General features: G+C 38.6%; 2 protein-coding genes across 2 annotated transcripts in view; both read right to left on the bottom strand.

Moving 5' to 3' along the window:
- Positions 1-3: 3 nt before the first annotated feature.
- On the bottom strand, positions 4-1,078 carry LOC106657820 (protein ANTAGONIST OF LIKE HETEROCHROMATIN PROTEIN 1-like). Its single transcript, XM_023463231.1, has 4 exons — positions 756-1,078; positions 329-678; positions 106-247; positions 4-52 (listed from the first exon to the last, which is right to left on the bottom strand). Exons 1-4 carry the CDS (start codon positions 1,076-1,078, stop codon positions 4-6), a joined length of 864 nt encoding a protein of 287 aa, XP_023318999.1.
- Positions 1,079-3,533: 2,455 nt separating this feature from the next.
- LOC111694578 overlaps positions 3,534-14,558 on the bottom strand; it is a 40,428-nt gene continuing 29,403 nt past the window's right edge. The window contains exons 6-7 of the mRNA XM_023463230.1: positions 3,726-3,930; positions 3,534-3,625 (exon numbers count right to left, since the gene is read on the bottom strand). Of these exons, the coding sequence (XP_023318998.1) occupies positions 3,586-3,625; positions 3,726-3,930 (245 nt within the window). The 3' untranslated portion in view covers positions 3,534-3,585. The remainder of the gene's footprint in view (positions 3,626-3,725; positions 3,931-14,558) is intronic.

Below are 14,558 nucleotides of genomic sequence, written 5' to 3'. Positions count from 1 at the left end.
CACTCAATTTTTTGCCTGATATGACTCAATCGGAAGTTGAAAATATTCATTGCTGGAGTCATATTAGCAATTTTTATGAATGGTTTCATTAAGTACGTTTGCAACGGAAAGCCACCATCTCCTATTAGATAATATGGTGCCATAATATTTGAATTAGGTAACAGTTCTGGAATAGGGATGGCTTGATTATCTTGCAACATTTCACAAATATCACTGTTGTTGAAGGTAAACGCATCATTGAAGGAACCTGAAATAATTGGTTAGGATTGGCTATAAATAGTGTGTTTGATGTATAAATATTACAATTATAATTATGAATGATAGTCACCATATCCTCCCAAATTAAACATCAAGAACCGTTGATGAACATCACAGATGGCCATCATATTCAGGCTAAAAAATTTTTTATAATTGTAATAAGCACTTCCTGAGTGCTTAGGTTGTCGAATTGGACAATGTCTTCCATCAATGGTTCCTATACAGTGGGGAAAGTGTAATACTTGTTCAAATTCTTCAGCGACTCTCTTGAAATCAGCTGATGAAGGCTGGCGTACATATCTTGGTACAAGTTGTTGAGATATGATTTTGCACACCTCAGGTACAATGGCATACATTGTTGACTCTCCAATTGAAGTGAACCAAGCATTTTTTAATTGGCTGTCACCTTTAGCGAGATAGCTGTTAAATAAATAAAGAGTAATTTTTACAAACAGCTCATAATAATGACAATAAGTGGATATAATGTATGTACTTACTTTAACACAGCTGCAAATCGGAGTTGAGCAGGTAAAGGTGGTCTTCTACTTCTTTTAACAAGAAACGGTTTCAAAATTTCAAAAACAAAATTAAACTGATGAATTGTCAGGTTTGTAAATCTATAAAACTCTTCTTCGTCGTTCAATTTGAAGTAAAGGAATACGCTTCTATAACCGCCGTATCCTTGTAGATAGTTGTGCCTAATGTGTGGTTTTGCCCACCATCGCCTGACTCTATTTCTATTATTTTCTTCGTTCGCTGCCACAACTTCTTGGTACACGTTCCAAATTTGATAAAGATTTATTACGTCTTGACAATTCATCGTTGTATGAAGCTCTAACCACAAGCACAATGACTCTTTTTTAAAGTTTACAATTTTTTTAGGTTCGGAGTTAACTCCAAATTTGCTGAGCAGTAATGTAGTTTATTTTGTAGTTGGCAACTGTAGTCGCGACGCGCGCGACGCTGTGCGACCATATGTCCGCGTTCTTATGTAGAGACGCCCTCATAGACATGAGCGCTGATGGCCGAGTACTGCTCGCCCGTGCTATGCGTGTCGCAGCAGAAGCGAGCAAGCAGTTCCTCGATACTGCCTAGCGTCGACCAATCCTGCGCGAAAAGCAAAAAGACGCTACTGAGACTAAAAACCTACGATTATCGCGCTCGCTCGCTCGCTCGCTCGTTTTTCACGGATTCACTAGCCTACCCAACGAGCCATAAGACGTTACACATCAAAAGAAAATATCATAAAAACCAAATTTCTTTTCAAGACGTAACTTATCAAACCTACGGTGAATTTTTACACTTTTTATCTTAAATCAAAAATTAAAGGCTCTTCTTAAAAAAATGTATTACTTTTTTTCAGAATAACCGGTTTATTTTAGAACAAATATGACAAAACTAAAAAAAAAGGGCAAAAAAAATTTTTTTTTCACAAAAATCCCTCATAACTTATTAAACTTAACACAGAAGCAAAAATTTTGTTTTGGTTTCTTCTTTACATCAAAACAAATAAAATGAGATAGAGTCTGTCTATTCAGGGTCGGTCGCGTACGCGAGAGTACTTTCGCGTATGCGACGGTACTGTTTTGACCCACAGAACATTCAGATCTTGCGTACGCGAAATCCGGAGCGTACGCTTTTTTTTTTTATATTTAAGTGTTTGTGACCTAGTGCGAGGTATAAACACTAAGTATACTTCATTTCTTTAGATTTACAAACATAATCATAATTACATGAACCTTATGTCTATACAGTAATAATAAAAGAGAAAAGGAAAGAGAAAAAAAATAATAATAATACAGAGCTTCACGAAATTAGGATCAAAAGCAAGAACATTTACACGTTCAAGTCGCACTCGCAAAAGAACTGGCACAACAGCCAGCACGCCTCGACGGCGAGTACGCGATGATACCACTGCGTACGTGACGGTAAAATTTGTTGACCTCGCGTACGCGAGACCAGAATGTTCCATAGACATGTCATAACACGCAACGGGGACTCCAATTCCTCCGAAATTGTAGAGTCGAGTTAATTTCAGGAAACGAAAGTGCTTGTTCAACATTTTCGTCGTCGTGATCTTTTTGCTGCTGCGCACTGCGCCTATACTTTCGCGAATCGTCTATTGACTCCGGGGCAGCACTGTTTTGCAGTCCCAAAGAAGTTGTAGCGTCGTAGTAACCGTAGTAGCGTGATTCCCCTTCCACGTCAGCATGGACTCTACGAGTGGCAGTTGTCGCTCAGCACTCGAGAAGTGAACATCGAAAAACAACATGGACGTTGACCTGAACAGCACGTATAATTCGGTCGAAGAACTTACTTCGGCCATTCAAAGATTTCAAGTTGAAACAAATAAAAAATTTTCTACATCGAATGCAAGTCTGTTACCTGATGGTCACAGAGATCACGATCGCCTGAAATATCATTCCGTGTACTACAGGTGTGTGGGACATGGAGAGTACAAGCCACGGGGTACTGGGATGGTTAACCCCAAAAAAGTGCCAAATGTAGTGGCCCAGCCGTTGTAAAAGTGATTTATAAAAAGGAAGGAAATCACGCTTTTCTCGAAGTCGTGAAAATGGACAGTGTACACAATGAGAAGTGCAACAAAAAAAAATTTTTAATCGCAAGAAGGTAAGTTATTTAAAAATATTAGAATTATGTATTAGGATGGGCCATTTTTAAATGATTTTTGAAAATCGACTGATAATATCAATTTTCTTTAAAGATCCTCTACAAGAAAATGGCTCGTAAAAGTGACTTTTCTGCTTTCTCAAAGTGAATGTAGTTTTTTTCTCATTTTTGGCTCAATTTTGACGAATTTTTTTCTCTGAATCTCTAAAAAGAAATGATGAAATCTTGAGTTTATAAATTATGTTATAACAGCGCAAGCTTTACTGAAAAATATATGTACTTCTTGGGCCACAATTAGTGAAAAATAGCTTGATATCTTTACCTAAACTGAAAAGAATCTAAGATTTGATGGTCGAAAGTTTGTGTGGCTAAAATAGAAAAAGATCAGTTTTATGTTTGCGATCGGTAGTAGTAGTGTTGCGAACGTCTGACGTTCGCCACCAGGTTCAGCACGCCTCATCGACGGTAAGAAGAAAAATAAAAAGAAAGCTCACTTCATTACCAAGCTACGCTCTGTGCTCATCAATTGATTAACCTACAATAAAGAGTTCATATAAAAATATTATTCTGTTATCACTTCTATAGTAGGTTTGCTTTTTGAAATAACTGAGAAGGTTATTTTGAGTCTCTTCGTCAGGGATATTAAGGTTGTGGCGGAAACTTTCTCAAGTTCAGTCACATGTTAAGACAGTAAATTCACAGTTGAAAAAATTTTTTCTTGCAGTATACTGCATTACTGGAAATAAAATAGCTTTAATAAAAATTTAGCTTTAATAAAAATTTTTGTTGTGGAATGTGAATAAAATATTATGATTAACACATTATATCCTTCATACCTTAACGTTGAAGAATAACATTGATGATTGAATCTTGAAGAATGTGGATAAATTCCTATTCCAATGGGTATTGAATTTACCATTGACTTTTTCGAATTATCTCTGATATAATCATAAATTTCAAATGCATTGAATTGTAAAAATTGAAGATTTTTCAATAATAAAACTCCAATGATCAATTCACAATCTTTTTTGAAATTAGGATCTGAAAAAGGGAATTTCAGAAAAATATAAAAACAATCATTGACAAAGGAAAATTTTTTTTCAATTGCATATAGTATTATTATAACAAATGATTGATAATTAGCTGTATATAATAACTAAAACCTTTTATTTTCATTAATTAAAACTCATTAATGTCACACCTGCAGTGTCATTATTCCATCTTAAAGTAACCTGTAGTACAGGTCCTGTACATTACTACTTCAGTGATAAGAAATGTTCAACTGTAAACGACTTCTAGGAAAGTCACATTCGTAGACTTTGCGACAAAACAATGTTATCAGAAGAGACGCTTCGAAGTAGGAAACCTTAATACTGGTGGACAAATGAAATAGTGGAACTTAACAGAGCCTGTTTGACCGAGAGGAGGGCCCTCACTAGGAGGACGAACGGGATTCGACTGCAATTGCTTTTTCACTTATTTTATTGATAACTGAACGAATATCACTATAGATAAATATTACTGAAAAACTTTTTTCAAGATCATGCGGTTAGTGATTTATAATACAATATTTAGTTATATTAAAAAAGTGGTCTAATTGGTTCTAATTGGTCTAGGGTAGAAGTTTTTTTTAGTCAATCAGGTCTAGTATGAATATGTTTTACCTTCAAAATAAAAAAATTTGAACTATTTTGATAATTTTTTTATTGAATTATTTTGAATTTTTTTATTGAACTATTTTATTTGAACTATTTTGAAGTATTTTTAAATATAGGCTTGAAACACTATCTTGTCCCTTTAATACATAGTGCTTACAAGGAGAGCCTGTCAGATCCGGGCCACCAAACATCCTGAAAATTGTTGTGTAGTCTCCTGTTACTTAAGGGGGGAAAGGTACCTTAAACCTACATTTATAAAAAATTTATTAAAAATGAAGAAAAAATTTTTTTTTGGAATATACAGAGAAAACTCTGTTTTCTTCACTCTTTTTTCAAAGTTTTTCACTCTGGAATATAAAAATTGAGGTCCCAGTCACCATAGAACCCTCCTCGATGAAGCAAGCCCACAGTCCTGACAGGTACCCCTGTGCCGCAGGATCCAGCTAGAACCGATGGTTCAATCATGGTCCTTGGGGTCTCATTTTGATCATTAGATGTGTGGTTACAAACGCAAGCACTTTCAGATTTTTTAATTAGTTATACACAATTTGCCAGCCACATATACACATTTATTCATTAATATATATGATAAAATGACAGATTATGCTACATCATAGCCTGAAAAAAGTGCTCATTTGTCCCAATACCTTTGAAAGTGCTTGCGTTTGTAGCCATTCTCATGTAGAACAATCCCTGAAAATTTCAGCTCATTTGCTCAAACGGTTTACATGGAAAGTTACGGCAACAAAGCAATTTTGAGATAAAACGTTCCTGCCCAAGAGTTGAAAAAAACCAAAATACATCAATATATGTCATAATGATACTCTCATGTCACTGAGGCTGCTTTAAACTTTTTGGACAATAAAAAACAGTAATTCAACTTGAAATTTCAACATATTAGACCCACAAGGACAATGTTCAATAATCCCAGACAGACACACAAAGCCAAATTATAAGTTTTACTAAAATGTTAGCATACGCTAATATGGGTTTTATGTGGAAACTGGTAACTAAGTTGATTATGTCCAAATCAACTTTTCACACTAATATACACAATCTCACATTAGAACTTGAACTCAGCCCTCTACCTATATTCACTCACATTCATAAAACAACAATCATTGGATCTATAGTTGGAAATAAAATCACTCAAAATTGATCAATTATCACTAATCTTGGTTATCACATGCAACATACAATAATATACATGATACAGTTATATACACATACATAAAGTACAGTGACATACATGTACACTGATGTATATATGTCAATTTACATATGTACTGCTGTATTTCTTGAATTTGAACTGCTAAAAATGTAACATTTTTATAACAAGCTATTGAAGCATCTTCATAGCTTTATTATAAATCACTATGTCAAGTTGCAAAGATATAACTTCACTGTACATGTACTTTTTTCACTTTCAAAAAAATGTAATTTTTAGCCATTGGAAAATCAAGATGCAGTCAGCAGACTGTTATTGACATTTGATCAGGGCTCGCGCACGAAACAGAGAGAGACAGAAGATATGCCGAAACCCACGTGCTGCGAGTGGTGGCGTTACTGTACACCTATAGCCATGTAAACAAACAAATTTCTGCTAGATGTACTCTAACCAAAGAATAAAATGAGTATCAATAGACGGCGCTACCGACTCATGAAAGTCTCGAGATTCATGAGAGAATGGAAACGATATATTTTTAAATAATCGTAAAAGTATCGGTACTGAATAGGCTGTACATGACGGTACAGTTAAAATTTTTAAATTCCGATCACAGCACTGGAAAGCTGAGGAAAAATCCTATGAAAAAAGTCAATAAAACAAAATTTTTTTTTTTTGAGATTTTAGGTACCTTTCCCCCCTTAAGGGGGCACACAGATCGAGGATTAATATTAAAATTTTTTGTTCATCCAGAATTCATATATATTGACTAGTGATTTTTAAGTTCTTGTCCACGTGATTTTGAATGTCATATTTAATCAATTAAAATACTTTAGGTTTCTAAAATTTTATAATTAAATTCTTTTCCACTTAAGTGTATTTTTTATTAGTTTTTTTTTTAATCTACTAATCTCCAAATATAGCAGGATTATTCTCCTACTTTTTTAAAAAAACGTGCGCGGCAATATTTCAAAAAATTTGGAAAAAATATATGTTATTGAATAACATGAAAAAAAACTTTTCTCAAAGGTTCAGCCCGAAAAAAAATTTTGGAGGTGCCTAGCGACAAATCAGTGTCGAAAAACGTGTTTTTTTCACTGTTTTTTGGCGATTTTTGAAAAATTTCAAGGAAAAATTTCAGGAAGAGTATTGACTCATCAAAGACGTGGTTGGAATCATTTTTTTCGTCTCAAATAGTACTTTTTAAAAAAAAATTGACCCCGAGTTTATCGTCGAAAGCACATCTTGACCGTCGTGCAAGTGAATAGCTAATTTTGTTTATTTTCAACCATATTCAAACGGCTCTACAGCAGCTAATTTTGAAGCAATCAAACTTTTAAAATAGGCAAATTGAAGGTGTTTTTAAGACCTTTAATTTGCCTACTTCAGAGTTTCGATTGCTTCTAAATTGACTGATATAGAGCCATTTGAATATTGCTAAAAATAGCAAAATTCCTATTTTCTTCACTTTTAATACTTACTGATCAAATACTATTGATGATTAAAAGCATCTCAATACCTATCTTTTGAGACCTCCAACGCGCTTATAGGTGCCTCAGAGCCAAATCTACAGTCAAATTAAGAATATAATCATTAATGAAGTTGAAAAATAGAATCTGGATTTCGAGCTTAGCTTTACTGAAGTGTCCTTTAATTCCTACAAATCCCCAAGAAAATTTGGAAACATCATGTCCAACGTATTTTTACGACGAGAAAACCAATGGTGACCTTGGATTTGACCTTGATCATAACCCCTAAGCTACAGCGAACCAAAATTGATTTTTCGTACAGGTCCCCCATTTTTTATTGCAGATTTGAAAAGAGCGGAAAATGTCACGTTCGAATACACCTTTAGTTTTTTTTTCAAGGTTATGTTTATGGCCGTTTAAGGGTGATACTGTACGCAAGAATACCTTTATATAACAAATGCCCTAAAACTTTCTTCTGATAAATTCATCAAAATGTATGAAATAAGCCCACTTGGGTGTGAAAAGACTGTAAATTGGGATTAACGACAAGAGGTTGTACTTCTCAAATATTGTTGCTTTGTATTGTGGCTATAACTGCATAATGTCTCATACTATGGCTCTAATTAATTTCTTTGTTTCAATTTGGACAGTGAGCCCATAAAGCTGGAGTGTAGTACTTTTTTACATGTTCCGGACATATTACAGTACAAGTCCAAGTGCATTCAAGGTGCTTGAACTTGATTTAATTAGTATTGAGTCATCAGTTTATAATAAAGGAAGTTTTGCTTCCTCATAGAGGAAGTTATGTGATTTGGAACCGGACGTCGTAGGACAACTTGGTTAACATATTTGGAAACTACATTGAATTACCAACAAATGTCTGTATGAGTGTGTGTGTGTATGTGTTTTTTTTCTACTCCACCCCATTCGGACACTCACTGGTAATCACCACTAGGCATTGCTTCGGTGAGGCCGGGGTTAGTTGAGCATTTTTCTGCTACTTCTAGTCGTTGTTTTTCCATACGTCCCCCATCCGTCGCATAGTTATATGCGACGATTAGGGGTTCAGGGGCTTATTCTTCTCTACTTGGTGAACCTCCAATCCTGCACGATGCCATCTCTCGATTGTGGTATCCCCTTTTTCAGAGCCGTCCACTGCGTGGTCACACATTGCTGGCATCTCCTTCTGAGTATTTTTAAAACTCGCTGTCTAATGCAATCTTGTGAGCGAGGTTCTCGCTTCTGCCGCCGATGGCAATTAGCCCGATGGATCTGTCGGCTACATCTTGTGAGTGTGGTTCTCACTTCCGGCGCTACCCTGCGAGTCTCCGTGAGTTTTTGATACTCCTTACTGTTGTCAACTTGTGAGTGTGGTTCTCGCTTCAGGCGCCATCCACCTTACGGTGATTAGGGGTTCGGGAACCAGAATCGTCGTTTTCATCTTTTTCTCACAGCATCGTCCGGACTGTTTTTACACCTCTTGCGCTTCTTGTCTCAGTCTAGTGACGACTGATTTCGCAAAGGATGTTACCGCCAGCCAATTCTTAGGTCTCGAGCATGAGCTGGACGATGTTTTCCGGCTCGATTTCTTCTTGGAGGACTTGTTGAAGTCGCTCCCTCTCTTCATGGAATCGCGGGCTGCGAAAGAAAGCATGCTCCGCGTCTTCTATTGTGGTTGGGCAGGTCGGACAGAGAGTGCTAAGGGTGTTATCATAGCTTTGGTACAATTGCTCCTACCTGGAGTGGTGGTGTCAGAGCTGGCTCATCAGGCACACGAGGGAAAAGGGCAGCCACTATGTGGCGCACCAGGGTCGGAGAGCTTTGTGAATTTGCTCTCGGTCCTCTGAGACGGGACATAACTGTCTCGTACGGTTTGCCCTATACGTCCTCGTTGACCTCATCGCACAGTTTGTTCCAGCATTGGCGCTTGCTGGTCTTTATAGCAGCGTGCAGGAGACGTCTTGCGGAGGTATAGCTCGCTTAGCAGGCGTCTTCATTTGGCCCGCCACGCTCTCTCTGGGCAAGGCTTCGCGTTCGCTGGCATGAACGTTGGAGGTCAGCGATCTCGCTTGTCCACCATTACACTGCGCCACGACGGCATTGTCCACATGCCTTGGTCATTGACGCATCGCATGCACTGGTAATGGCAGCCATGAGCCTCATTGCCATTTTTTCTGTAGACCACCGTGGGACGGCGGCACTGGCCATCATGACCGTGAGGCACTCTGTGTCAAGAGTGCGTGCGTTCCACCAACTTTGGCGCGTCGTGGGTCTAGGCAGTCTGGCAGTCTCTACATCAAACACGATGGCTTGATGATCGCTACGCATGTAGAGCTCGTTTACGGCCCATTATGTAACTTTGAAAGCGAGTGTGTCGCTGGTGAAGGTGAGATCGATGGCAGAGTAGCCCAGTGCACCGGTGAATGTTGATGTATCTCCAGTGTTCAGCAGCACAGCTTTGAGGGGAGCGAGCACGTCTAAGAGAGTGGTGTCTCGTCGCTCGGCATCCCCACTACGTTGACCAGGCGTTAAAGTCGCCAGCGTCGATGAGCGGCCTCTTGCCCCGGGCTTCCTCGGTGATGTTAGTGAGAAGAGCGGAGATTTCTACATCAGCGAGTCTCGGTGGTGCATAGACGCTGAAAAAGTAGATTCCACTGATACGGGCCCAGGTGAAAAAGGGACGTGGTCGTGCTGGGTGCTCGTGCCCCAAGCTGACTCCCTGTACCCAGATGGCTGCTTGACTGTTGGCATCGGCAAGCCATGTATGGGGTGGATCAAGGTTCTTGTACTGATCACACACTGTGGCCACGTTGATGCGCTGCTCACAGATAGCCTGCACGTTAAAGGCCTGGCGCCATGAAACATGATGAAAGGTGAACTATGGAACGTGATGCGAGTTGCGCCGTAGGAGGGCGCACATGCTTAACTTAACCAAACGCGTACATCATGAAACGTAATGTAAATGCTTCACGTTTTCTTCGATACTTTTACACGATGAAACGTTAAGCACTCGTGCGCTACAAAACATCGTGCAATCTTCGTGATTCATCAAGCAGCACGACCTTTTGTGACGTAATTTTCAAATGCGCTATGTTTCATGACGCCAAACTTTCTCCTTCAGCCATAGCTCAGGAGATCCTGAGCAGCCTTGCAATGGTTGAGGTTAAGCTATATGATCCTCATCATTGGCGGGCTTGAGTGGTCTTCTGTACAAGTGGGCAGTGCTGGCTTGGGGACGCATGGTCGTGGGCAACGCCTTGTTCTCGGCAGAGAATGCACGTTGGGTTGTTCTTGCAGTCCTTTATTTGGTGGCCTGCTTCTGTATGTCTTTAAAAGTATAGACTATAAAATCACAATAGTTTCTCTTTGTCGCGTACAGCTGTCCTTGAATTTGGTAAAAATAAGGATGAGTTTCCTTTAATTGTAAATTTCCATCTCAGTCTTTTTTAAGGTACGGTACAGTCTGTTCATTTATATAATTTTGTCGACTAGAATATGGGCACTTTACATCTATAATTTATTCACATGCCAGCAAACGATCAGGTGTGGCTCCCAGGTAAGGTCTTTCAGTTGGTACAAACAAGCCACATTTTTTAATATCTAATTGATTGTCATGTAACTTATTGAATTCATCTACAGCAACATCTTCATAAATTTTACCATGCAGATCTAGCTTTCAACCATTCTTGACTGCTGCTTTGGTTTATGGTAAAAAATTTAATCTCTTGGGCTTCTTCTTCAGATGAATCAAGCAAGCCAAGGGATTTAAGAATCTTTGACTCGTTTGATTCTTTGGTGTAGAAGCCATGGTCCCACTCGACTCTATAGGTATTGGCTGGTGTGGTAATGTGTTTAATGGACATTAGACTGGCACTAAGAATAAAAATTTTTTTCTTTTGGACGACCCCGGACGGAAAATTGTTAACCTAAAAAAATGAGCTGTGCAAAATTTGGGGACTGACAAATGATTTTAACCCGTGCCTCTACGAGACTTTATGATTTTAATTTTTATGGATTTTTTTAAAAATCTCTACAGATTTGAGGGTTGCTAAACTTTAAATAATCTACTGCTTTAAATGTTTAAAAAGCATGAAACATATGTGTTTCAACGTAAAATTTCATGATCTTTCAGAATCTGTCATCAGAATTTTTATTTAAACCATGTGTCGAAAGTTATAAACAATTTTTAGCACAAAAAAGGGAATTTTCATCATATTTGAGGATTTTTCTATATAAAATTTTGAACGCTTGGGAAAAATCAACTCATTCTGATGCAAAATTATTTTCTAAATGTTAATTTAATGGTATTTCATCAAAAATTTTTATTGATAAACCTTATTCAATTTTTAAATATTTTTTATAATCATATTACACGTATTATGGGCGGACTCGCCCATATCAACAATACTTGTATAGGAGTCAAAATAATGCTTTTTCACCTTTTTGTCCGCACTTATCTCACCGATTGTTACGTGCTTTTGCTATGTTACAGTACAAAAAAAAAAGTGCCAAAACCTAAATTTTAGACCCCCTCCCCCCTCCTACCCCTCTCCTCCCTTATAAATGTCAATTTTCTATCTATATTTTTTCTGAAGTCCTGAAAAAATTCAAAAAAATATTTCTCAACAATCCACACATCCTTGAATTTTTCAGATTTTTTGAGTGCTTCAGGCCTTCAGATAAAATCATTGAAAATTTCGAAAGACCAGATACGGCGATAGGATGCAATAACCTATCGAAAATTTTTTTTGGTATTGATTTTCGTACATTTTCAAATTTTTTTGGAGTTGTGAACGCATTTCGGAAGCAAAAAATCCTGTTTTTTTCCGAAAATAATTTTTTTGGGCGATACGGAGCCTCGAGAAATTCGGAAAAATTTTTTTCTTGTTTTTTTCATCGAAATACATAACCTCCAATTTCCGAAATTCTCCATGATTTTATCTAAAGGCGTGAAGCACTCGAAAAATCTGAAAAAATTCGAGGTTGTGGATTGTTAAAAAGTATTTTTTTAAAAGTTCGGAGGGGGGCGGGGGTCCAAAATTTTGGTTTTGGCACTTTTTTTCTTTGTACTGTAACATAGCAAAAGCACGTAACAATCGGTGAGAGAAGTGCGGACAAAAAGGTAAAAAGCATTATTTTGACTCCTATACAAGTATTGTTAATATGGGCGAGTCCGCCCATAATACGTGTAATATGATTATAAAAAATATTTAAAAATTGAATAAGGTTTATCAATAAAATTTTTTGATGAAATACCATTAAATTAACATTTAGAAAATAATTTTGCATCAGAATGAGTTGATTTTTCCCAAGCGTTCAAAATTTTATATCGAAAAATCCTCAAATATGATGAAAATTCCCTTTTTTGTGCTAAAAATTGTTGATAACTTTCGACACGTGGATTAAATAAAAATTCTGATGACAGATTCTGAAAGATCATGAAATTTTACGTTAAAACACAAATGTTTCATGCTTTTTAAACATTCAAAACAGTAGATTATTTAGAGTTTAGCAACCCTCAAATCTGTAGGGATTGTAATGGCTGGACGGAAGCATGTCCAGGAATAAGATAATAATAACCGAACGGCCCGCGCATACAAGCAGCAAGTGCAAGCGCACTCGCTGCCATATACACGGGCACGGGTGAACCAGCACTCATACGAGCGGCAGCAAGTGCGCGCACACACACACACAGACGCCCCCGCAGTGTGTGCGTGAAGACACGAGCGGCCCATACGCGCCGCAACGTCTATGCTCGCATAGAGGCCGCCCACACACACATAGTAATGCCGCTCACACGGACACAGCAATGTCGGCACATCATAGCGCAAGGCACGCGCGAGCGGTGGCATACGCACGCGAGTGCCAAGGCCGAAAGAGCGGCGAAATCACACGCACGATTGCGAACTAAACTAGCACCTGCGGATATACACGGGCGGATATAGAGCCGTGAATTCGCAAGAACAATTCGACGACAGCAAGGGCCCACACGTGCAGCAATAAAAATCGCGCAGCGCAACACATGTGGCCGAAGCCGGCGTGAAGATGGTGACAGGCCGGATCAGCAAACAAGACCGGAGGCAGGGGCCGTTAAAAGATATAGTTTATGATCGCAGGACGGCCCAAGCGAGCTTTGCATCTCGTTGATTCATCAATGAGAGGCCCGAGTCGGCTAAATATTAGGAGGCAACGCGACTTATAAACTTTACATTTTTTGCGACAGAATATAGATCACCAAGCAGGACCGGACGAGGAAAAAACGGTAACAGGAACTAAACATCCCCTCGACAAACATGTGCAAGTCGTTCACAGGACCAGACCGTACACGGAGTCCGATATAAATACCGGGCCACAGCACGGCCTCAGGAAACACCGTGACCGAACGCGAACCAGGGCGAAGCTACGCTCAATCGCGCTACACCTTGCTTTAATCGGGACTTAGTCGATTTTTACGCTATTCACTATTAAGCACTTAGACGAATTCGCGAGCCATTCCAATCCAGTAAATACAAAGCTACGAGCACCGACTCAGTTACTCGAACAGTGCGCGCGCTTGTTCTGCTACATCCACCGACGCCGTGCCGACCTCGTCGACGCCGATCGCTCTCATCGACGCCGATCGCCCTCACCGACGCCGCACCAGCCGAGGTCAGACCGCCATGGGCCCGGCCTACAACAGCCAGCACCCCCAGCACACCGACGCCTCCAGTCGCCGCACCGAACGTCGCCGCCGAAGATAACAACACCGGTACATAGTAAGAAACATTCATGTAACTAGAATTAAGGTTGAATAAACAGTCTTGTGTGTGAATCCAAGTCCCTGTGTTATTCATTTCTCCACCACGCCCCACCCAAGAGACATAGAGTCGAGTCATTCAGTCAGCAGACATATTTATTAATAATAAATAAATGGTCAAACCAACCATCACAGGATTTCTAAAAAAATCCATAAAAATTAAAATCATAAAGTCTCGTGGAGGCACGGGTTAAAATCATTTGTCAGTCCCCAAATTTTGCACAGCTCATTTTTTTAGGGTAACAATCACTTTTCCGTCCGGGGTCGTCCGAAAGAAAAAAATTGGACATATTATTGCCAAAACTTCTGGCTATCACTGTGTTTTTAAAGTAATCTCTATAATAATTTTTGAAATCTTCACTAGAATCCACTTTTAAATCTAATAAATACTTATTTTTTTAATGAATTTTCACATTACTTTTAAACTTTATGTTTTTCACTGGAGACCCAGCGTACTTCCTTTTTGGTTTGTGGAAAGTTTGAAGGTTCTCAGTACACGTAGTAGCAAGAATAGCACTTTTTTTTCAAGTTCCAATCAACTAAAGCAATCACTGCTACTACAATATGTTTACAATGGGCAA

This window comes from Trichogramma pretiosum, unplaced genomic scaffold, assembly GCF_000599845.2.
Source record: "Trichogramma pretiosum strain Unisexual culture from Peru unplaced genomic scaffold, Tpre_2.0 scaffold87, whole genome shotgun sequence".
In the NCBI taxonomy this organism is placed as follows: Eukaryota; Metazoa; Arthropoda; class Insecta; order Hymenoptera; family Trichogrammatidae; genus Trichogramma; species Trichogramma pretiosum.
The sequence above is the reverse complement of the archived record's forward strand: the minus strand, read 5'-3'. Positions and strand labels throughout refer to the sequence as shown.